The sequence below is a fragment of the Aphanomyces invadans genome, assembly GCF_000520115.1.
Source record: "Aphanomyces invadans strain NJM9701 unplaced genomic scaffold supercont1.2, whole genome shotgun sequence".
Classification (NCBI taxonomy): domain Eukaryota; phylum Oomycota; class Saprolegniomycetes; order Saprolegniales; family Verrucalvaceae; genus Aphanomyces; species Aphanomyces invadans.
Window position 1 is genome coordinate 2,584,354 of NW_008580147.1, and position 22,165 is coordinate 2,606,518.

The window sequence follows — 22,165 nt, forward strand, 5'->3', positions numbered from 1 at the left end:
TTTGATGTTGGCAATTGCAAGCCGTATTCGACAGCAGAGGAGGCTTGCATTGCACACTGTGAAAGGCTCTTACCACGTTGCACTACTCTTCCGCCCTATTGTAGTCTGGAAGTTTTCGTTAGGAGCGCTCGGACGTCATGCCGCTCTCGTCATTTCCACAGCAGCCAACGTGTCACCATCCTTGGCGGCTCCATCAAGGCAACTGCTCCGTCGATGCAAGAATGCTCGAGTCAATATAGATTGAGCAAGGTTTATCCGGATACAAGTGTATAATTAATTATTCCCAGTTTTGAGCGGACACGGCGCTATTGTTGCTGTGGGACGACCGAGCAAGGCACACAAACATGTCGAATGCGTCAATGGGTACGTGCATGGAGGTCCTGTGCGACGTCATGCCCACATGCATGTGATGCGGTAGTGCCTCCTGTGTTCCACTTGGAGTTCCATTACAAGGAGATCGACACGATGCTCGCAGTTGGCTATGCCATTGCGACGTTGATGGGCCTCTGGGCATTGTGCGCACATATGAACGGTGCATCCTCACGCGATGTCGCCACGACTGGGTTCTACCTGCTTATGAGTCTCGCAGCTCTCGTCCGCGGTGCGTGGTTTTCCACCCCGTACAGCATCCATGTGTCGGGCTATGTTCCTCAGCGCTTGCACATCTTTGACGACGGCTGGACGATGCTGTTTCTGTCCGAGGTGGCGGAAATGCTCGGGACGTTCTTCCTCTACTCGATCTTCATCCTCATGGTGGTATTTTGGGCGGACATCCTTCGACGGTGCGACTCTCTTCAAACAACATGCACGTGCCTCATGATTTTGTCTAGGGCATTTGACCCCCACGCATACGCCGAGTCGCATCCAATGCGCGTATTCCTGTCGCTCTTCGTGTTTCTCTTTCTGTACGTGTCGACTGGTTTTGTGCTCTTCGTTCTCGATCGCATCGACTCGCTCCTCTTGCTCATGTACAATGATATTGCGATCTCGTTGTTGTCGACGATCTGCGCCGTCTTCGTCGGAATCTACTGCTGTCGCATGCGCACGGTGCTCATTGCGTTCTTTGAAGTGAGTCAAATCGAAACGACGGGGCGAATTCAAACGGTCACCCGCACGGGGGTGCTCTGCGCCACGTTTCTCGTTGCAAACGCGTGCTTTGCCTCGTACATGGGCTACCACATGTACCAGCTCTTGATGGGAATCACGGCGGCATCGCCCTCAAACGACTCCATGTCGTGGTGGCTTTTCCTCATGACGAAGCATTTGGTCGAGATCTTTCTCCTGTACGCGCTGCTATTTCTTCTCTGTGGTTCCTCTGGCCCAGACAATGCCGAGTCCAAATCCCAAAGCGACATTCGCCGGCAGTACGACCCCATTCCAGACGCCCCCGTCTCCCCCACCGACGCCACCCACATGATACGCCGGCCATCCTCGCAGCGCCAGTTTCTCTTGGACCAGTCAGCGCCTAATGCCGTCACCACCACGTCGCACCATCTTCCATGAGTGGTTTCGAAAGGACCCGCGTCGACGCAACTGGTGTCGAATCTAGAACCGGGTAGGCATGTAATATAGTCATGATTTGAATGGTTTCATAGTCACGCCGCTGGAGTTGTTGCGTTGTACCAATCCAGGCGCGTGCAGTGGCCATTTCCGCTGAACGCCTCACGTGAGCACATTCACGGGCGGCCGAGGTGCACCGCGCTGCCCCACCACAGGGAACTTTACTGCACGCATGTTTCAATGGCACTCCCGCTTGCGATACCATTCGACGACTCCCTTGTCGGCCTCGAGACCCCCCTCCTTCTTCCTCGCGCCGCCACTGTCGAGGACGTCAACTCATTCAGTACATGCCGGTGTAGTGTGCCAGTGGCACCACTCCAAGTTCGCAACTCTTGCTTTGGAGCCTTCCATGACCTGCGGGGAATCAAGCGAGAGTGGCGCCGTTCAGCGCGTCAACGCATGGATCGTCCACACACGGACGTTATTTGAATCCACGCGCATGCAGACGACTCCACCCGTCAACACGACGTCGTGTTTGAGAACTTAAGGGGTCGAATCGGTCAAGTCTTCGTCCAGGTTGACGCCGAGGACCTTTGCGACCTGGATCATGTCCTTGTCGCCACGACCGCTCACGTTGATCACGATGGTTTTCCCCGGGCCAAGTTCCTTGGCCAGCTCCACGCCAAAGTGGATCGCGTGCGACGACTCAAGTGCAGGAATGATGCCTTCAACGCGGCACAGGAGCTTGAACCCTTCCAGCGCCTGCGCGTCCGTCACGCTTACGTACTTGGCACGACCAGAATCCTTCAAGAATGCGTGCTCGGGACCGACCCCGGCATAGTCGAGACCTGCAGACACACTGTGCGTTTCAATCACTTGGCCGGCAGCGTCTTGCATCACGTAAGTCTTCGTTCCATGCAAAACGCCGATGCGGCCACCGACCAGGGTCGACGAATGCCGACCAGTCTCGACACCATCGCCGCCGGCTTCCACACCGAAGATGTCGACCGAGTTGTCCTTGATGAACGGATGGAACATCCCGATCGCGTTACTCCCGCCGCCAACGCACGCAACAATGGCATCGGGGAGACGGCCGATTTCTTCCTCAAGCTGCAACTCGCGAGTGAGCTTTTGCTTAAATTTGTCAGGTTCGTTTACCTGCGCCTTGATTTCATTGCCAATGATGGCCTGGAAGTCCCGCACAATGGTCGGAAACGGGTGGGGTCCGATTGCCGACCCAATGATGTAATGCGTGGTGTCGACGTTGGTTACCCAGTCTCGCAGGGCTTCGTTCACGGCATCCTTGAGCGTTTGCGATCCAGATTTCACGGCCACGACCTTCGCGCCGAGCATCTTCATACGAAAGACGTTGAGAGATTGGCGCTAGATATTATGCGTCATGGGAAGTGACGATATCTTCTTGCAGTTCGTAGAGGAAGTACCTGTGTGTCTTCGTATCCCATGTAGACTGTGCAGTCCATGCCCATCAAGGCACATGCAGTTGCAGTAGCAACACCGTGTTGTCCCGCGCCAGTTTCGGCAATGATACGGTTTTTGCCGAGACGCTTGGCAAGGACAGCTTGACCGAGAGCGTTGTTGATTTTGTGCGCACCAGTGTGGGCGAGGTCTTCACGTTTGAGGTAGATATCGGCACCACCTGCATGCTCCGTCAATCGTCGTGCAAAGTACAACGGGGTTGGGCGGCCAATGTAGTCGCGACCGAGTTGCTCCAATTCAAGGCGAAACGATGGATCTTGGGTGGCTTTCACATATTCTTCGATGAGCTGGTGGTGTGCCTCAATCAGCGTTTCGGCGACGAAGCACCCCCCAAACTTGCCAAAGTACGCTTGAAGCTCGTCTTTGCTCTGGTAAACAGGGGGTGCATTGGACACCTTAAGGTACGGCGCGTGGGTCGAGGAAGGGGCAGCGCTCGCCATGATGTCCTCCGTGGATTGAATTTGAAAAATGACAAAATTCATGATGGGCAGATGTTATCCGTAAATCCGGAAAATTAGACTTCAGTTTATTATGGTCCGGTGAGGAAGAATCTTATGGGTTTATCAAGTCGAACATCGTTGGCTTCAGTTTTGTTGTGGGTCGAGATAATGCGACGAGATCGAGCGTGCGAGGGTTTCCTACGCGGATGCGAGTGGAGCTGAGGGCCAGTGAAGGAAGCTCTGCAAGGGAATTTGATTGGACCGCGTCGACGTCGACCCCGACAACCGTCCTCGTTTAAGCTGACGCTTTTCATGCCGTCTGAGCTGTGCTGTTGGTGGACGAGATTTTCGAGAATCGTCGTTGTTTGAACCGATGATTACCAAGCGCACGAGGTCCTCCGTAGCGATCTGTAAGAAAAATCAGTGGGGTTGTTGTCTCGTCCATCTACTTGAGGATGCAGATAACGTGCTTCAACCAACACCGTTCATGGTGAACGAAAAGATCTGCGATGGATACCTCATGCAGGTTTCAACGAATAAGATAAGCTCTGCAGTCTACGGAAATGCTGCAGTGTCTCCAGAGGTAAGGGAACCACGTTGCTCGTTGTCAGCAACAGAGGGGGTCGACAGGGCCTCGACCGTGTTGATTGCGGCCGAGGTTGTGACGGACGGTTGTTCGAGGTTTTCCCACAACGCATCAATATCAAACCTTCCCGACGTGGTATTCGTCGCATTTTCCGTCACGAGTTGTTTCGGGAAGGCTGTGGCATTCGTCGAGAACTCTGGCGAGTCTGTCATCGGTTCCAACGTGGTCGAGGTAGGCTCGGGGGTTGTGGATGGCGTAGGCGCTGCGCGAAAAGTAGATCGAGATGTCATCGCAGGTGTCGAGAGGTAAGTTGTGTTCGGCGCAAAACTTGTGTTCATAGCTTCAGTCGTGTCAGTTAATGCGACTGCGGCGGGAGTCGTCGCGTTGGTGGTGTTGCCAGCATTGTCATTCTTGGGGACGGTTGGAGCGGGGGTCGGGGTATCCAGCACATTTGGCGAGGTAGCTGAAGGGGATGTGGTGTCGGTAGATGTGACATGAGAGGCCGTCGTCGGGGCTGACGTCGCGGACGGCTCGGAGGTCACAGGCTCGGTGGCCGCAGGGGAGGACGTTATGGAAGGCTCAGGTGTGGTCATCTCGACCATTTCTGGTGTCAATGTCGGCGTGAGTTCGCTGGGTTGAAATATCGGTGTCAATGTCACGTTAGGTGGGTATGTGTCGAGGCTGAATGCGCTAGAGTTCGCGAGGACGTCAGTGCCATTTGTTTCGCTCGACCGAGTCGCTGCAGACCCAAGAGATTGCCTATTGAGAAGCTTCTCGATGTCGTCCTTGAAATAGAACACACCAAAGGCAGCAGCCCCAACAAACAAAAGCACACCAACGGTGGCAAACGCGCGGGACGCACATCGGCTCCCCGAGTACTTTTCCCTTTTGTCTTCTTTGGAAGGATCGTTCTTGCCATCGCCGATGAGATCTGCGTCGCTCTTGCTCGAGCTTTTGGTGCTGTCTAGGTCGACGTCGTCGACACCAGCCTCTAAGTCAGCCTTCATGTCGGCCGAGTTTTTATCCTTGTCGACCAACAATCCTTCGCTCTCCAGCGGGTTCTGCTGCAGCGCAACCGGTGTCATTGCCGGTCCAGTGCTAAAGGCCGCCGGTGTATCGAGAACTTCAGGTCGCTGCATCGCGATTGCTGTCGACGTGTTTCCTCTGTCAGAAAATGTTCAGTAGGTGTGGCACAGGTCTTGGTATAATTTTTCACCAGTAAATCCCAACCCTTTGCATCAAATTAAAATCCACGCCAAACGCTTGAAAAATCTAATCCATGCAATTGTTTTATAGCACAGTAACACTGTCGCATACCTTGAAACCCGATATTTGCTCTCTACCCGGTATTTGGAAGGCATGTGTTCAATAATACCCTTATACCGGATCTACAACTTGGGATTTACGCGTTTTTCCCTAGTTGATGATGGATACACACCCAGAGACAGGCGATTCGAGCATTACGTGGGGGGGGGCAGATACGTCCTGGATGAACTCTGAGGGGGGGTACCCCCAAAAAGGTCTCGATCGAAACGCACCAATCACAAGCGACCAATCGACTGGTGTTGTCGGATGGCAATTCCGATTCTGCCCATGTCCAACATCTTGAACACGGTCGTGGCAGCCCACACGAAGACCCCGGGCAATCAATGGGAGTATTTTGAGTTCAGCGTTAAGTTGACGTTGGCTCGATGGACTGCCTTGCGCATGGCCATGGAAGGCGAATGGGGCGGCGGCGACATGCGCCGCAAGTACGAGATCCTGCTCGAGGACGTGCTCAACTGGTTCAAGTATCAAAAATCGGTCGATTTTGACGACTTGGCCGCTGGCATTGAAGAGTACATTGAAAGCGAGTTTGCGCTCGTGTGCGAAGACGGCAGTGTCGACGAAATCTCCAAATTGTTGATCACGCTGGCTCATGAATGCAAACAGGGTGACTTTTCCCGCGTCCGCGTGCTTGAGGAGCAATTCCAAACCACATCGTTTGCGATTGATCTAAAGAAAGCCAAACTCCGAGAAGAAGCAGCCTTGCTGCGACAAGCCCATCAGCTTGATGAAAACCAGGACATGGACACGACCGACGAGCCCCTCGTCGACGAAGATGGCTTCCAAACCGTGCGCCGTTCGACGCGCAAGAAGGTCCAGCCCAAATTCTTTGACCCCCAAGTCGAATTCCCCGGTGCCAACTAAGCCCTGCGCATTGTTAATTTACGTTATTGCTTCCTTGTCGCAAATGCCATATATCGAATCTAGAACGGATATTTTTGATATCAGAGAACATCGAATATATATTTTGGACAGGACTGTAAGAGTACATCCTATCGTAATGTATGTGATGTACTATGCTTCTAAGGGAAAAACTGGTACATCGTACAGCATCCGTACGTACTTACGTACGGATGTCTGTCTGTCATGGCTGGTGCAAACGCCTTGCCTCCATCCAAGCAAGTGTACACCTTGACTTGCATCAACATGTCGCTCCTTCGCGCGTTCCAAGCCTTGCGCGTGAGTGCTCCGTCGACGGGGATCATCGCTCGTAATTTCTCCGCGTCTACAGCGCTTCCTGCCAACCTTTACTTGGCGCCTGTGAAGCCTGTGCGTGAACTTCGCGTCATCTCGCGCGAACCAGTTGTGTTCGACAAAAGTGGCAACATCCAGGCCAAGGTGTTGTCCTTTGCGGATGGCTCTGTCGTCGATACCATGACCCTGAACCGCAAGTAAGAGGCGTCATGCATGCACAAAGTACATTGCATGATTGTGTTCATGTTGTTGCCTGCGCAGTGTATTTGGGTGCCCCGTGCGCAAGGACATCTTGCACCGTGTTGTCAAGTGGCAATTGGCCAATCGCCGATCGGGTAACCACAAGACAAAGACCCGCTCGGAAGTCAGTGGCTCCACGAAGAAGGCGTGGAAGCAAAAGGGTAGCGGCCGCGCTCGTGTCGGCAACATTCGGTTCGTTTGGATGATCTCAAGGGAGGTGGCCGCACTACGCACGTTCACATGTTTTCTCTAGCCCTCCTCAATGGCGAGGTGGTTACCGCGCCCATGGTCCAGTCGTCCGCGACCATTCGTACAGCCTGCCCAAGAAAGGTATTTACGCATGCATTCCTCAAGTGGCAACCGTTGATGTGAATTTCCTCAGTGCGTGCGATGGGGTTGCGTGTTGCTTTGTCGACCAAGTTGGCTGAAGGTAAACTTGCGATCGTTCGCGACTTGAACCCAGAGGTATGTTTGGTGGTGGTCACGTTGACAATGTGATTCATGGCACGTCGGGATGATACAGTCGGAAAAGACCAAGACCATGAAGGCTCTGTTGACCAGCAAGGGTTGGGACCACGCCCTCTTTGTCGACGGCGAAGAAGCCGACCGCAACTTTGTCTTGGCCACCCGCAACCTCCCAACGGTCGACATCATCCGCCAGCAAAACATCAACGTGTATGCAATCTTGCACAAAGACCTGCTCGTGCTGTCGGAGAAGACCGTTAAGTACTTGGAAGAGCGCTTGGCCGTAGAATAGATATAGATGAGCACCGCGGCAGCAAAGACTCATCAACACACAACTCCCTATACCATGGAATGTTCGTTGTAGTACGACCTTTCAACGTCCTCAACCCGATTGCCCCCATACCGTTTAAACCACATAGCCTCCACAGCGAGCTCAAACACAGGAGAACATGATGACGTCGCGCCCACCCGCGCGGGCTAACCCATTGCATGCATGCATTGACTTAGTCGTCCATTCAATCGCGCAAGTGTCGACCTTACGACATTAGCATGTTTCCTCTGGGCATCATGACGAAATGTACGGATAATTACCGGATGCTTTTATTGCAAATTTGAATTTCAACCAAAAAATCTCGCGAACAAGGAAGGCAATGCAAAAGCGGTCCGCGGCCAAGGCGCAGTCGGCGCCACGGACGTCTACAGCTCCCAAGCCACCATCATCGCGCCCAAGGATTCGACCGCAATGGAATGAGTACTTGACGGATTCGTCAACATACCAGCTGAACCAAGACCAACGCCTCCAAAAACGCATTCAATTGCTCACAAAGATCCCGACCGAAATTCCTGCACCGCGACATCAACCTTCAGTTCCCCATGGAAAATCGAAACAACACAACACATCTGTGCTTCAGCCTTCTCGAAAAATGCCCGAGCCCCGAGCACACACCACGGCAAATCAAGGCAGGCCATCTGGTCCTGCCATTCCACGCGTGAACTTTGACGATGAACTCCGAGCTTTTGCCGCGAACTCGACTTCGTCCACAACAATCACTGCGGCCGAGAAACAAAAGCAACGTCTTCAGAACGAACTTGACCGAATGGACGTCATGTTGGCGTCGCTCGAACAGCAGGCAGATGATATCAGTGGCGTCATGGAACCAATCAGCCGAGACTCCAACGAATCAATGAGCCCAGACAACAACGCGATTGACCTGACCGATACGACGATTCATCTCCAAGACGATAGCATCCTTGCTTCGTCAGCCCCGGCACCAGCGCCTCCCTCGTCGACCATCGACTCTGACGTGGTCGGCCTGATACACGACGTACGTCAACTTCCTGTCACACTCTAAACAAGCCCAGCCCGCTTCACTTCATTAGCTTTACGCGCAACTGCATGTGGAGCGCCAGGCGCGGGAGCGTCAAGAGACTGAGATTCGCCAGTTGCATGAGGTAGTTCCGAACTATTCCCATCCACTTCAGCTCACCAAGTTGTTCCATCGCAGACCTTGCAAAACTTGGTTCAATCAAATTCAGGTCTCCGTGATGATTTTAATCGCGCTGTCAAGCACATTGTGAAGCTCAAAGCTGTCGTTGTGAACCTTCGTCATACAGTTCACGACCTGGAAGACACTATTGCCAACGGTGTGTCAAGTACCTTGCCGGTCGCTCCTTCGACGCCAATGCCACCATTACCAAGTCCAGGCCATCACGTTGCTGTGCCAAGTAACTCAGTACAAGGCGCGACACCGTCCCCACAGCCATCGTCTCAACACTATATACCGCATCCATCACACATAGAGTTTCCGAACAGGCGGATCCATTCTGTGCTGGATACCATGGCATCCCACACAAAGGGGGATATCCCTGGGCGACCCTTCTTGAATGACAACCAAGACACCAACGATTCTCCGCCAAATTTAGTTGTCAACCATGCCGACGGTGGAGTTTGGCAAGAAGTGCTGAACGATGCGAAACACGCAGGACACCACGGTCGGTTCCACTCGCATTCCAAGATGTTGAAGGCAAGTACTCGAGTCGAGCCATCCCTTAATGTACGTGACCATGTCATTGGTGCCGCCCTCACTGATGTAATGCCTTGTAGACGCACCGCCGCCACGACGAAATCGAGAAACCCGAGGTCGGCGACACTCGGCTTCGTGAATCTGTATCGATTCGACATGCAATAAGGTCATAATGCAGGTATATGTCGCAGTGCGTGCCAAATCCCACCAGGATTTTGAGGAAGATGCTCCAAATGCTCACTCTATATCACGAAATACCAAGAAGGGAGAGGAAGACGGGCAATACAATCTACTCGTCCTTGGCCTTCAACCCCTTCTTCACCAATAAGTCCTTCACGTACTACGCATCATCGATTCATGAGGACAACAGGGTGCATCTCATGCTGACATACCGCAACGGAAGGCAGTTGGTTCGTGTCGTGCTTGGAGTGGATCAGGACCTCTATAATTCACGCGCGATCAGTATCACGCTTGAAGGAAGATGGTCGTACCGTTGTAGTAAACTTCATACTTGCCATTGCGCGCGACGTATTGCATGATCGGCGTGATGAACGCAATTGGAAGGAGAATCATCATTTGGTAGTCCTTGATGAATTGCGACACGTGAAATTCGAGCGCGATGCCAAAGTGGTCCAAGAGGAAAGCTTCACCATAGAACACGCTCAGTGCAAGGAGGCCTTGCAAGACCAAAATGGAGAACGCGAGCAGCATGCCTTTTAACGTTGGGGTCGCTTTTTGTCCAAAGCATCGGAGCGTCGGGAACACTCTGGTCAAGGTTGCTGCCATGTGGTTGTAATGCTTCGTGTACGCTTCCACGTCGTACACAATGCGAATGGACGGTCCATTATCGGCTTTATTAGGAGCCGGGACCGAGGACGAGTTCGATTTGGACTTCTTCTTGGTGGACATGGCTGTCGGCTGCGGTACGAATCGAGTTCTGATCGCAGTCGTGGCAACCTGGTCAATACACCGGATAATCAATCCGAATACGCAAGCCTGTAAAAACAAAAATTCGGATATCGAGGCGCTGTTATCCGGACAATTGGTTGAGCCTCATGTCGACCAAGAAGCGCCATGGCGATCGGGCGGTCCACAAGAAGTCAAAGGACTGTGCCACGATTCGCGTGGAGTACGACAAAGTGGCCTATACTACAGCATACAAGCAGATAGCGACGACGGTAAAGCATGACTTTCCCAACGTTCAGTGCAGCGGCAAAGCATACCCCCTACGCGGCAAAAAGCAGCAATGGATCTACTTTCTCTACATCGTCCAATTCACATTGGCGATTTTAGTCACGTTCGCCGAAGACTTGGTGAAGCGATACAATATTCCCGTCGAGGAACGTTGGCTCGAGGCCCTGCGCAAGAACCGATATTACCTTATCCCTGGCATCATCATGCTGTCACCTGTTCGCCAACTGCTTGCTAACTCGGGCGCGTTTGAAGTTTACTTGAACGGTAGCGCACTCCAGTCGCTCATCGCACCCTTGTGTTGTCTCATGCTCGATCGTAGATGCACTGGTGTACTCGGCGTTGGAAACGAGGGTGCCTTTAACCGCTGAGGTACAAGACACTTTACGAGTCATGCATACTCACCGTCGTCCTGTTCGTCATTGATTATAGAAGCTGCATGAACTGCTCCATGCCAAAGGGATTAATCCATCGCCGACTAAATAGAACGACCACGTCGTGCGTGGTATAAAAAATCCTTACAAATCTCGTCGACTCGTCAGTTCTCGTTTGGCCGCGTCGCCGCACTGAAGTCCGAGGTCGATGCACTTGCGTAAAATTTCAAACCGACTTCGTCCTTGAAGCTGCCGCGTGAGGCTCTCGATGGAATCGCTTTGTTTCTGTCGCAGGATGCATTCTTCAGCGTAGGTGAAGGGGCTCACTGCCATGGCCCCCGAAGCTGTGGCCGCCATCGCCACCACCACGTGTATCCATTGACGCGCCATATCTTGCCGATGGAGGAAAATGGCGAATGCGGCGGTTACAATCGGTTGGAACGATTCCTCAATTTTTCGACATTTTTTCATCGTTTGGAAATATATGCCAACACTGCAGAATATTTGCCATGGACCCGAGAATAGAGGACGGCATCGCGACACTGAGGCCATGGAAGAAGCGAGGAAGGCGGAAGTCTACGTGTGGCATTATACAGAAAGCCAATACGTAGCAATGGGTTTGAATGCGGCCGAGATGTGTGAGGAACAACGGCCATGCGACGTCTAGTTGGCAACAATCGTCTTCTTGATGCCCTTCTTGTCTAATATTTGCTTGAACCCCTGCATAAACAGCCCTTATGAGCGCATGGTCGTGCACACGGATAAACTCGCGAGGTACCTCAAAGTTGGGCATGAAACGGGAGGTCAACGTGGACGACACCAACTCGTCTACAAGCATAAATGCAGAGTCGTTCAAGTCGGAAAGTGGACGGCACGTCCAGGCGCTGGGGAAAGTGTGTGTGTCGCGCGCACGTACCGTTAAGGTAGACTTCGAATGCACTTGTCTTGGAGATCAAATGCCGAATCGGGGACAACACGAGCATGACAGGGACAATCATGAATTTGTGCTCTTCGAAGTACTTGATGTGGTCGGGGTGGACATCGATTTTGAAGCGATTTACAGCCATGGTGCCAAAGATGAAGACGACGGTCATGACAATCTGGAAGACAAAGATGCCCATGGAGAGGCAATAACAGAGCGGCGACGGAGGATATTCCTCCGCCGTCACGGTGAATTGCGGGTAGTACTCAGCAAATCCTTGTTGGTAGAGCTTCAAATGCGGCTCAAACGCAGTCTTGTCGTACTGGATATGGATGCGGTCGTCGACCTTCTTGTCTGCGGCAGCGGCAGAAGCTTTCGGCGCCATGGCCACTCCGAAGATTTGAAATTGGAAGAATGGGCAGTGACGTCGACACACACATCCGAATAAACCGCAGTCTTTAATCGGACACCTCGACTTGGAGGTCGAGGTGACAGAGCGCAAAATGTCAGTCCGCGACGTGACGCCAGGGAGTTCCATGAATCCATTGTGATGTGGCGACACGTGATGAATTCAAATGACCACACTAAGCCTCCATTGTGCTCGGAGATATCGCCAGGATTCGTGGACCTGACATTGGACGATGGCGATCTAGTGTGTGTTGTATCAGCATTGCTAAAATATGGATGGGGAGATCACATAAAGTACCTGGAGCTAAAGCTGCAGCTCTCGAGCGCTTCTTACCGCAGTGAGCGGGAGTATTGCTGTCAAAGTATAGAACTTTTTTCGCCTACCAACAAGAAATTCATGAAAACCTGACTGACTCGTAGAAAGTTCACATCACCGAATGTTCAGGGAGTCGCAGAATACTCGCACGTGATATAACGTTAGCAACATAATTTGAGGGAACGCACATCAGTGCATGATGCTGAGTACGCGAAGCAGAACCATTGGAACACTTGTCACCCCACTGGGGGTGGTCTTTCTATGGGGTGGCTTCATAGCCAAGGCACGCATAAGCACTTTCTTCGCGTTCTTTCGTTGCGGCTGTGTGTGTTGTTCTGTGTTGATATTCGAGTTTGACTCGTGGGAAAGGTCCATGTCGAAGAGGAGCTTCCCAAGTGCGGATTCCAAGCCACAAGACAACACATACTTGCAATCGGTGCATGCCCCCGTCTTCAGCTCCCCGCACGGAGGCACTTGGACTTGTCGGCACTGGCATATATCCATTATGGGGCTTGGCGCGGCGGTCACGTCACTCGCACGACGATATTGCAGAAGTGACAATTCGAAGCGTTGAAGTTGGCGCCAAATCGAGTGAGGGTCAAACTGGGGCAAACCTTCATGCACAACCTTGGCCATAATCACGACGGCAAGGCCACCACTTCAAGCAGCATGCGAGGCCAGCAACTAATCCACAGTGCTCCTACTCTACCTGAAGCGATTGAGGTACATGCGTAAGTGCGCAGACCTCGAAGGTGAGTTCGAGCCCCATCCACTTGTGTATACAGTACCTTCAAATTGCCCCAGAATGGGACAAATCCATTGATTGGCTGAAGTCTCAAAAGTCGCGATCTTGACAACATGGCGCCGCCGCTGAAGTCGAAGCGGACAAAGGCGGCGACGGGTGTGCCTGCCAAGACTCTCGCTTCATGGATGGAGCGGTTAGTGCAGCGCCAAAAAGCACGAAAGGATTATCTGTGCCACCTCCGTGATACGGATTTGACCATTGGAGCCCCAGTTGCGTTCGGCGACAAGGTGAGCACACTTGCATGGAAGTACCCATTACAATCACAACAACATCCAGGTGCGACGTGCCGTGGATCTTGCAGGTGGTGCAGTCGCATTGACGGAGTCTCCGCCGCCGCATCTGTCATTTAAGGTATGCAAGTGCTCAGGTGTTCTTGTCGTGGTGAGGTAATCCGTTTAGGACTGTTTGAGGAAGCACCCATGCACGCATGTCAACTTGTCGGAACTCGACGTGAACGCCTGGATGCCAACGCTTGTGGCTCGCACAATCCCTCCTGGTACATCCACCCCATCGACCGTCCACATCGCGTAAATCCCGATTGCAACAGGAGTTCCTGTCAAACCTTCCGTGTGTGATTCGCTTCATCTTCGGCGTACGTCCGTCCGCGACAACAGCAACTACACATCTAACCTAACTGTCGCAGACTCCATCGTCAACGACGGAGCGATAAAACATATTGGGAACCTCAAATTCGTTCAAATCCTCGACATATCTGGGTATTTGCAGGGCGCGGATGCCAACAGCTCACGCACCGTGGTTTAGGTGCGACTTGCTCACGGACGTGTCCCTGCATGTCATCCGCCGCTCGTTGAGCCAGTTGTCGGCGCTTTACATCAACGATTGCCGTAACTTTAGCAGCGATGCGCTTGTCGCGACCTGGACAGACTGCACAAGGTTGCGTCGCCTTTATGCGCGGAACTGCCCGGGTGTGACCGATCGCGTCTTGCTCTGCATTGCGACAACCAAACGCGCCCCCGAATTCCAAGTTCAAGTCGTGGATGTTCAGCGGTGCCGCCACGTGACTGACTCTGGCGTCGGCGACCTGGCACATTCCAAACAAGGTTGCTACGTTCTGAGCCATCCATGCTGATGCGTCGGTTCATCGCTGACGTCGCGGTAGACTTGGAGCTGACGTACCTTGGTCTTGGCCACTGCCCTCACGTGAAAACGATGGCGTTCTTTTCATTTGAAGCGTCGCGGTCCCTCGCCCATCTTGACACGCTCGACATGGTGGCGTTGGACATTGACGAGACGGCTATCAGTTGGCTCACGACAGGTTGCAGCGCTACTCTGACCAAGCTCAACCTGGCGCACTGCCATAAACTCAACGACTTTTGTCTTGCCCTGCTTGGTCGGTGTCGGAAACTCTTGTGGCTCAGTCTAAAGGGATGCGCCCACGTGACGTCTGCAGGTCCGCTTCATTCGGCGTTGGACAGCGCGGCTCATGATTCAATGTGGTGGTGTAGGGCTTCGGGATCTCGTCCAGCCCCAAGGAGCACCTTTGTCAGCCACAACCAGGAAGCAGCGCGACGACAGCGACGTTGACTCGTCCCTGTTGACATATCTCAACCTGAAAAACTGCGTCCGAGTCGACGACACAGCGATGGCCGAGTTGGCTCAAGCGTGCCTCGACCTTGAGGTCCTCAACCTGCGTGGGGTGCCGCACGTGACGGACATCGGCCTCACAGCCCTCGCGAAGCGATGCACCATCTTGAGGTCGCTCAAAGTCTCCGGTGCGTTGGGCTGTCGAGTTTGCAACTGCCCCTGACGTCGACGCGTCTAGGCTGCAGGAATCCTGCGTTCTACGGTAGACCAGACGTCGGCGACCATGGGTTGCGAGCGCTGAGCAAGTTATGTCGCCACTTGACCGTACTGGACTTGGCGGGCGCCCCACGAGTGACGACACTCGGCATCGCAGCTATCGCCGCGACATGCTCCAACTTGGAAAAGATCACGCTGACTGACACACCGGTCGATGACGTTGCAGTTTTGGCGCTCTCGGCACACTGCCCCGCGCTTCATACGCTGCATTTGTCCAAAGTGCGTGTACCTCCATCTCCCGACAGCTTACGTGACTGCGTCGCAAGCTCAGACGTGCTTGCCTGTAGTGCCGACACTTGACCGATGTAGCCATCGAAGCGATCGCGAGCGGGTTGTTTAATCTGCGCGTGTTGTCCCTGGCATGGATCTCAAACCTTACCAACAAGAGTTTGGTGGCGCTCGCGGCGACCAAGTCCCCCATCGAGACGTTGGACTTGACTGGCGACTGTCAAATCGACGACGACGGGCTGTCAGCTCTCGTTGCGGGGTGCCACCGCCTCCGCCATGTCGTTGTCAAAGGTACTGCGCGCATGTGTACCAACCTTGACCTTACATGATGCAGGATGCGACCGCCTCACGACAGGCTGCCTCCGCGACAGCGCTCTCAAGCTCCCGTTTTGCCGTCCGCAGCTGTGTCCAGACGCCCAAGTGCTGGAGCCGCAGTCGCCTGCATGGATTGCCATATACGAGCACTTGGTGGAGCAGTACATGGCTGCTTGTACACTGCAAGCGTGTGCGCGTAAGTGGAAGCAGCGCGATGCGTCGTTCCGAGTCATGGCCCGACGAAAGCTGCGACGGCAACGGCGCGCTGCCACCAAGATTCAGCGATGTTATCGCTGCCACCACCAAGTACGTGTCCTCAAACGAGTAGTTGATCAAGGGCTCACACTCGCGTGGCTTGTAGTGGCTTGCGTTCCTCCGCATGTTGTCGCTGGGCCGCAACGTTAAAGTGATCGTACACGTCCAAGCAGTGTACCGCGGCAACAAGTCCCGCATCGCGTCGCGTTCGTGGAAAGCGTTGGCGACGTCGAGTGCAAATATCATTCAGCGCGCGGCCAAGCGTCACCTGTACCGGCGACACACCCACGCGCGCGACATTCAACGAGTCTACCGTGGCTATCGCGGCCGCGTTGTTGTCATGGAGATGGTGCAGGCGCGTCGCGACGCCGCCGGTATTCGACTCGTGGCCTGGGCGCGGCGATGCTTCGCCCGCTACGAGTTTCACCAGCGGTAATCATGATTCGATATGTGGAATTGGACGGTCCCCAAGTACTGATGCTGCATGCATGTGCAGCGCCCGTGTGATTTCAGCCCATGTGCGCCGCATTCAACGCGTGTATCGGTCGTACTCACGCCGCGAACGGCTGCGGAACCTTGTGAAGGCGGTCATTGCGAACGCCACACGCATTCAATCGGTGATGCGAATGGTGCTTGCCAAGGCCAAGGTCGCGTGTCACCGTGCACGCTGCCATGCGAGCAGCCTTCGCATTCAAACCGTTTACAGGGGGTACAGGACGAGGCGGTGGTTCCGCCATTACAAGACGCATGTCGTCGGCGCCACGATCCGCATCCAAGCGTGGGTGCGGCGCAACTGGCACCGCCGCGCCTACCTCCACACCCGCAAGTGCATTATTGCAGCACAGCGCCGGTTTCGAACATACTTGTCCATTCGAGACATGCACATCATGATCTTGCGAGCTCTCCATGCGAGGCGATGGGGTCAGTACACCATGAAAAGCGTAGCTGGATCGATGGCTTGGGCGCCTCACAGCCATTCGTTTATGCTTGATAGCTGCGGCCGAATTGATCCAGCGAGTGTATCGAGGCCACCTCGGTCGCCGACGGGCGACCCTCTTTCGCAAGATCCAGCGGGCCAAGTTCGCGCGCAAAGGTCAGAACGCGGCGGAATTCTTTGTCCGTCGACGCTTCCTCCGGCGGGGAGCGGCCATCCGAGTCCAAAGGTGGATTCGACCCGTCCTTCAACGCATGCGCATGACAAGCATCCACGCGTGGCGCACGCGGCAAGCCAAGCTCTGCATTCAGCGCTACGTGAAAGGATGGCTCGCTAGAGTGTTAGCGAAACGAGCCAAGGCGCGGCTAGTGGCTGCCACCCAGGACATGCAACGGTATGCCCAGCGTTTCGACCATGGCTGTGGTTGCCATGAAAGAGCTTGCGACGACAGAGACATTGATTGACGTATTTGTGAGAGATTAGCGTGTATCGAGGTCACCGCGGCCGGCAAGTTGCGCGCGCGAGATGGATTGCAAGGCAGCGGCTCCTGGCTGCCATTTTCGTGCAAAAATTTGTGCGTGGGTTCTTGGCGCGGTGTTACCGGCGGCGGTACTTTGCCGAGGCGACCGCAGCCGCGATCAAGATGCAAAAAGTCTACCGGGGCAATCAAGGACGCCGTGTCGCTGCCATCGAGTACGTAGCGAGCGCAGTCTCTCCCGTGCTGTCCTTGCAAGTGCCGGCTCGGACTCATCATATCCATCGCATAGGCGAGCCAACCGAACGCTGGCCGCGCGAGACAAGTACAGGGCGTCTCTGCGCGGGAAACTCGACTTGAAGCTCGACATGCGCGAGCGCAAGTTCTTTTTGCAGCGGCAAATTGCCGTCATGGAAGTCTCGCACAAGCAACTCAAACGAAGGCGGATGGGGTACGAGAAGAAGATGGAGGACGTGCGCGCAAATCGAGCGGCCGTGTGGGCCCGGGCAAACGAAGTCGTCCATGAAACGTACTCGTTGAAGCGGTCGGAGCAACCCCACTTTGCATTGCAATCCAGCCATCACGAGATGCCGACGAGACTGACGGCTCGTGCGTCGTTGTAGGAATCTGGTCGGCGCGAGCGAAAACGTGTTCGTGACCAAGCTCGAGCTAGACGACAACTTGGCACATAAAGCGCAACTCACGGCGCAGCTCATGGCCGTCCATGTAAAGGTCGCAACGTTCAAGCGCATGCTCCAAGCCAAAATCGAGGAAGTGCGCGTGATGGACCCTGTCGAATTTTGGGCGATTGCACAAGCCAGCGGGGTGTTTGACTTTGCCAGCAACAGCACGGCCAACGACAGCGACCTGTCCATGGCGGCGTAGCGCGTTCGACAGCGTGAAGAGTTGACACCGCCAGATGGTCGCCCGAATTGCACGGACATTGTGCTGTAAATACCATTCTAAATATACCGATGACGAGCTCCATGTGTGCGTGTCAAAGCAGCATGCCGCCATGATGGATGGCGGGCATTCACATTCAGTTGATAAGATCGCAGCCGGGCCCTCCATCTGCTTGGGTCATTTGCACGAGCGTCATTGCCGTTCTGCCTGTCACCCCGACTGCACATGTTGGCGCCTGTCGGGGACAGTAGTCCCATGTGCGATCCGCTAGGGACACCACTGGCCGGCCACAGCCGACAGGACTCGACAAGCGAAGGGGCCGACTCGATGTGGTACTTCTGTCCTGCGCTGGACGCTTTTCAGGTCGAACTCGGCGCCGACATCCGAGATGCATTCCTGAGTCCATCCAAGCAGATCGTCCCGGTGCAATCGGACATGGTCTTGCCCATCTTGCAGGGCAAGGATCTGTCGGCGGGGTCTCCTTTGTCTTCCGAGAAGGCACCCACCATCTCTGGCGTGTCGCCCACGCTTGACAGCTACCCCAGCCGCCCTGAACGACGACCGAGCTCGAGCAGCAGCGACGACTCGGGCATGGCCGACGACGAGGATGACGACGACGCCCATGGACCGGATGAGCTCGCGATGTCATCGGGGGAACCCCAAACGACGGGCCGGTGGACGAAACAGGAGCACGAGCTATTCCTGGAAGGGCTTCGGCGGTATGGCAAGTCGTGGAAGAGCATTTCGAACCTTGTTGTTACACGGACGCTCGTTCAGATTCGCACGCACGCACAAAAGTACCTACAGAAGCAATCGAGGTCGTCCAAAGCAGGGCTGCAATACCTGTCGGGGCCAAGACATCTCCCTCGTCACCCCCTTCCCTTTCATCACCACGGCGGCCTTCCGTCGCATGTGACCATACCGCCGTCGTTCATGATGGCGCACCAGCAACAACAGCAGCATCATTTGCAGTGGGGAGTGCTGCACGACCCCACTGCCCTCGCATACCACCAAGACGCCATCTACCGACACCTTTTGCAACAGCATCACCGCCAACATCTTCACAACCACGACAACAATGCACTCGATCACCTCCTTGACCATTCGGACGATGAAAACGACAAAATGGATGGCCAAAATGCCCCCAACAACAACAACACGAGGTCGGATGACGACGACGGAGACGACGACGACGAGCTCCCGCACATGATGATGGCGTGTGTAGCCACTGGCCACCGAAGAAGTTCGGCACCAGCCGCGTCCCAGCCGTCGACGTTGAAGCACCTTGCGCCGTCGCCCGACATGAGTCGCAGACTTAAACGGAGGCGACTCGACCCGATGCAGCAGCACCATGCCGTCATGGCGTATTTGGACCCAGCCGTGAGTCAAACCCCGTCGTCGCAGCGTTTATCGCCACAGTACCCACCGACACAGCAATTACTCGGAACGCCTTGTGTGTCCGCCTTGCATACTCCACACCTCATTTAGTCTCGACTTCCTCCACAACTTGCGTACTACCCCATCGTACGTTGCTTGTGTAAAATCGAATGTATTGATGGTATATGGCACCCGCACGACCTACGATGGCTCGAACGCACGCTCCGCCTCGCCTCCACAGCATGCTCAGTCTTCCCAACGGCGCTCGCCGCATAACGAGCACGCTGGCAACCAAAACGTCCATGTTGCCCTAGCCTCGCTCGACGCTCTTGGCACTGTTCATTCCGCCCGCTGACCTGACGGCAGTGGCCGCGCATGCAGGTGACCATGGGAAGGTGATGATGGACGGTTTCAGATATTATCCGGAAGCGAAGCGGAAGATCGGGCAATGTGTTTCATACAAAATCCAAGTGAAACATTGGAGCGGTTTCGGATTTGGACCAGCGAGCAATCTTCCCACCTTCCATTTTCGCTCCCCGTGACGACCGACGCGATGATCAGCGGGCTCTTCTTGATCTCCCAGAAGGGAGAAGTGGTGCTGAACCGCCTGTACAGAGACGACGTCAGTCGACGCGCTGCGGATGCGTTCCGGCTCCAAGTGATTGCAGCCAAAGAAACGGGATCTTTGCCCCCTATCAAGAGCATTGACGGATGCTCGTTCCTGTACACGCGCCATGAAAACCTCTACCTTGTCGCCGTCTCCCGCGCGAACATCAACACGGGTACTAAGACCATGCCTATGCGCTCATATTGATCTGCACTCATGGAACTTGTGGATGTGGGCAGCACTGGTGTTTCAATTCCTTACCAACATCAACGGCATCTTCCAAGACTACATGGGAAAGAAGTACAACGAGGTAGACGAAACCTTGCATGGGGTGATGGAATCTCCATGGTCACATTTCGTTGAGTAGGAGAGCATTCGAAACAACTTCACACTGGTGTACGAGCTCCTCGACGGTGCGGCGATATCTCCTCCGTGGACGTGCGCCATGTCCTCACGCCGCCTTTTTCGCACATGCAGAAACGATGGATTACGGTTACCCGCAAAACTGCTCGTCGGAAGTGCTCAAGATGTATATCAATCTGGGTTCCTTGTCGGTACGTCAATTCTCCCTTCGATCTTCCTTCCATGGTCATTCTTGATGCTTGTGGGGGTACGAATAGGCGGAAGCTGCTGCATCGACGGCGCAACCCGGTCAACTGACGTCGCAAATCACCGGTGCGATCGACTGGTAAGCGACGACCTCAAACGCATGCTGTGGATTTTTCACGTTTCGACAAAGGCGCCGAGAAGGAATCAAGTACAAGCGCAACGAAGTGTACTTGGACGTATTCGAGAGCGTCAACTTGCTCATGTCTGCCAACGGAGCGGTGCTTCGAAACGAAGTGGTCGGCCAAGTCGTAATGAAGACGCTACTCACGGGCATGCCAGAATGCAAGGTGTGGACATCATCCACTCGTCTCGCGCCAGTCATCGGACATGACTTGTTTGCGTTGTAGCTCGGGTTAAACGACAAGCTGACAATGCTCAAGGGTGAAGGCGCCGCGAAAGCGCCAGGCCAGAAGCGAACGCAAAAGGAAGTCGAGGTACCACGCGACGACTCGATTGCGTTACCATGTTCACAGAGCGCGTGTCTAGATCGACGACTGCACGTTCCATCGCTGTGTCCGCCTCGGCAAGTTTGATGCGGACCGCACGATTACTTTCATCCCGCCCGATGGAGAATTCGAATTGATGAAGTATGCATCATGACATGCTTCAATGCGTCGCACATGTTATAATCATGTCGTCCTGCAGATACCGTGTCACGGAAAACATCAACTTGCCATTTAAGATCATGCCAGCGTATCAGGAAGGCAGCTCCACGCGCATGGCCGTGTCGCTCAAGGTTGTTGCGTTCCATGTCAACGTGCGGTGAATTGACCGTTGGATTAGATTGCGGCGACGTTCAGCGCTCGATTGTTTGCCACGAACCTCGTGATCAAGATACCTGTGCCCCAGAACACGGCACGTTGCAAGATCATTGTCCCCATCGGAACGTACGTCGTGTTTGAACGCCATCGAAGCTGATGGAAAACGCACGGACCTCACGATTGCGATCGTAGGGCGAAACACGCGCCGGAGCACCACGCGATCGTGTGGAAAATTCGAAAGTTCCAAGGGACCCTCGAACGCATGCTCGACGCCGAGATTGAGATGCTCAAGGGCACGAAGGAAAAGGTGTGGTCACGTCCGCCCATCCAGGTGGAATTCCAAGTCCCCATGTTCACGTCGTCGGGACTCCACGTCCGATTCCTCAAAGTGTTCGAGAAGAGCTCATACCAAACGACCAAGTGGGTGCGCTACGTGTCGCGCGCAGGCCAATACCAATTGCGCATCTAGTTGCATCACCATCGTTGAATATATGCCTCGTTTCAGGGTGACGATGTTTCTGGGAGCCACGCGCACGAAGGCGGCGGTCATGGCGTCGAGAATGGCGGCTGTGATGATGAGGAAGTTGAGGCC

The 22,165-nt window shown here is 54.4% G+C and overlaps 12 protein-coding genes across 16 annotated transcripts; 8 read left to right on the plus strand and 4 right to left on the minus strand.

Annotated features, from left to right (window-relative positions):
- Positions 1 to 293: 293 nt before the first annotated feature.
- On the plus strand, positions 294 to 1,598 carry H310_01637 (hypothetical protein). Its single transcript, XM_008864816.1, has 3 exons — positions 294 to 363; positions 419 to 782; positions 831 to 1,598. Exons 1-3 carry the CDS (start codon positions 345 to 347, stop codon positions 1,501 to 1,503), a joined length of 1,056 nt encoding a protein of 351 aa, XP_008863038.1. The 5' UTR covers positions 294 to 344; the 3' UTR covers positions 1,504 to 1,598.
- Positions 1,599 to 1,753: 155 nt separating this feature from the next.
- H310_01638 (tryptophan synthase, beta subunit) lies at positions 1,754 to 3,451 on the minus strand. The gene is made up of 3 exons (XM_008864817.1): positions 2,943 to 3,451; positions 2,659 to 2,883; positions 1,754 to 2,610 (listed from the first exon to the last, which is right to left on the minus strand). Exons 1-3 carry the CDS (start codon positions 3,435 to 3,437, stop codon positions 2,044 to 2,046), a joined length of 1,287 nt encoding a protein of 428 aa, XP_008863039.1. The 5' UTR covers positions 3,438 to 3,451; the 3' UTR covers positions 1,754 to 2,043.
- Positions 3,452 to 3,733: 282 nt separating this feature from the next.
- H310_01639 (hypothetical protein) lies at positions 3,734 to 5,228 on the minus strand. The gene has a single exon (XM_008864818.1). The coding sequence runs from the start codon at positions 5,160 to 5,162 to the stop codon at positions 3,993 to 3,995; it is 1,170 nt and encodes a 389-aa protein (XP_008863040.1). The 5' UTR covers positions 5,163 to 5,228; the 3' UTR covers positions 3,734 to 3,992.
- A 367-nt stretch (positions 5,229 to 5,595) lies between these two features.
- H310_01640 (hypothetical protein) lies at positions 5,596 to 6,320 on the plus strand (the record flags this gene model as incomplete). Its single annotated transcript, XM_008864819.1, has 1 exon — positions 5,596 to 6,320. One exon carries the CDS (start codon positions 5,596 to 5,598, stop codon positions 6,211 to 6,213), a length of 618 nt encoding a protein of 205 aa, XP_008863041.1. The 3' UTR covers positions 6,214 to 6,320.
- A 41-nt stretch (positions 6,321 to 6,361) lies between these two features.
- On the plus strand, positions 6,362 to 7,645 carry H310_01641 (50S ribosomal protein L4). The gene is made up of 5 exons (XM_008864820.1): positions 6,362 to 6,740; positions 6,805 to 6,975; positions 7,037 to 7,113; positions 7,166 to 7,248; positions 7,307 to 7,645. Exons 1-5 carry the CDS (start codon positions 6,436 to 6,438, stop codon positions 7,538 to 7,540), a joined length of 870 nt encoding a protein of 289 aa, XP_008863042.1. The 5' UTR covers positions 6,362 to 6,435; the 3' UTR covers positions 7,541 to 7,645.
- A 227-nt stretch (positions 7,646 to 7,872) lies between these two features.
- H310_01642 (hypothetical protein) lies at positions 7,873 to 9,470 on the plus strand. Its single transcript, XM_008864821.1, has 4 exons — positions 7,873 to 8,573; positions 8,629 to 8,700; positions 8,754 to 9,302; positions 9,353 to 9,470. Exons 1-4 carry the CDS (start codon positions 7,899 to 7,901, stop codon positions 9,443 to 9,445), a joined length of 1,389 nt encoding a protein of 462 aa, XP_008863043.1. The 5' UTR covers positions 7,873 to 7,898; the 3' UTR covers positions 9,446 to 9,470.
- Positions 9,345 to 10,224, minus strand: H310_01643 (hypothetical protein). The gene is made up of 3 exons (XM_008864822.1): positions 9,764 to 10,224; positions 9,665 to 9,714; positions 9,345 to 9,612 (listed from the first exon to the last, which is right to left on the minus strand). Exons 1-3 carry the CDS (start codon positions 10,179 to 10,181, stop codon positions 9,562 to 9,564), a joined length of 519 nt encoding a protein of 172 aa, XP_008863044.1. The 5' UTR covers positions 10,182 to 10,224; the 3' UTR covers positions 9,345 to 9,561.
- A 92-nt stretch (positions 10,225 to 10,316) lies between these two features.
- On the plus strand, positions 10,317 to 11,247 carry H310_01644. Of its 2 annotated transcripts, XM_008864824.1 has the most exons (3): positions 10,317 to 10,730; positions 10,786 to 10,835; positions 10,896 to 11,120. In XM_008864824.1, the coding sequence occupies exons 1-3, from the start codon at positions 10,328 to 10,330 to the stop codon at positions 10,947 to 10,949; spliced, it is 507 nt and encodes a 168-aa protein (XP_008863046.1). In that variant the 5' UTR covers positions 10,317 to 10,327; the 3' UTR covers positions 10,950 to 11,120. The 2 variants fall into 2 exon arrangements, with proteins under 2 accessions (XP_008863046.1, XP_008863045.1); XM_008864823.1 differs by having other exon boundaries at positions 10,317 to 10,835; positions 10,896 to 11,247.
- A 7-nt stretch (positions 11,248 to 11,254) lies between these two features.
- Positions 11,255 to 12,169, minus strand: H310_01645 (hypothetical protein). Its single transcript, XM_008864825.1, has 3 exons — positions 11,754 to 12,169; positions 11,616 to 11,665; positions 11,255 to 11,557 (listed from the first exon to the last, which is right to left on the minus strand). The coding sequence occupies exons 1-3, from the start codon at positions 12,142 to 12,144 to the stop codon at positions 11,501 to 11,503; spliced, it is 498 nt and encodes a 165-aa protein (XP_008863047.1). The 5' UTR covers positions 12,145 to 12,169; the 3' UTR covers positions 11,255 to 11,500.
- Positions 12,170 to 13,327: 1,158 nt separating this feature from the next.
- H310_01646 (hypothetical protein) lies at positions 13,328 to 18,303 on the plus strand. Of its 4 annotated transcripts, XM_008864826.1 has the most exons (17): positions 13,328 to 13,515; positions 13,565 to 13,639; positions 13,688 to 13,784; positions 13,836 to 13,880; positions 13,932 to 14,004; positions 14,051 to 14,349; positions 14,409 to 14,699; positions 14,755 to 15,021; positions 15,072 to 15,328; positions 15,397 to 15,628; positions 15,672 to 15,958; positions 16,014 to 16,339; positions 16,404 to 16,828; positions 16,902 to 17,235; positions 17,325 to 17,534; positions 17,609 to 17,860; positions 17,940 to 18,303. In XM_008864826.1, the coding sequence occupies exons 1-17, from the start codon at positions 13,342 to 13,344 to the stop codon at positions 18,199 to 18,201; spliced, it is 3,906 nt and encodes a 1,301-aa protein (XP_008863048.1). In that variant the 5' UTR covers positions 13,328 to 13,341; the 3' UTR covers positions 18,202 to 18,303. The 4 variants fall into 4 exon arrangements, with proteins under 4 accessions (XP_008863048.1, XP_008863051.1, XP_008863049.1 ...); XM_008864829.1 differs by having other exon boundaries at positions 17,325 to 17,860; XM_008864827.1 differs by having other exon boundaries at positions 17,609 to 18,303.
- H310_01647 (hypothetical protein) lies at positions 18,304 to 19,793 on the plus strand. The gene has a single exon (XM_008864830.1). The coding sequence runs from the start codon at positions 18,445 to 18,447 to the stop codon at positions 19,705 to 19,707; it is 1,263 nt and encodes a 420-aa protein (XP_008863052.1). The 5' UTR covers positions 18,304 to 18,444; the 3' UTR covers positions 19,708 to 19,793.
- A 315-nt stretch (positions 19,794 to 20,108) lies between these two features.
- H310_01648 (hypothetical protein) lies at positions 20,109 to 22,086 on the plus strand. The gene is made up of 11 exons (XM_008864831.1): positions 20,109 to 20,378; positions 20,443 to 20,513; positions 20,571 to 20,616; positions 20,681 to 20,757; positions 20,824 to 20,891; positions 20,943 to 21,099; positions 21,160 to 21,246; positions 21,299 to 21,399; positions 21,458 to 21,548; positions 21,596 to 21,699; positions 21,766 to 22,086. Exons 1-11 carry the CDS (start codon positions 20,150 to 20,152, stop codon positions 22,040 to 22,042), a joined length of 1,308 nt encoding a protein of 435 aa, XP_008863053.1. The 5' UTR covers positions 20,109 to 20,149; the 3' UTR covers positions 22,043 to 22,086.
- The last annotated feature ends 79 nt before the right edge of the window (positions 22,087 to 22,165 follow it).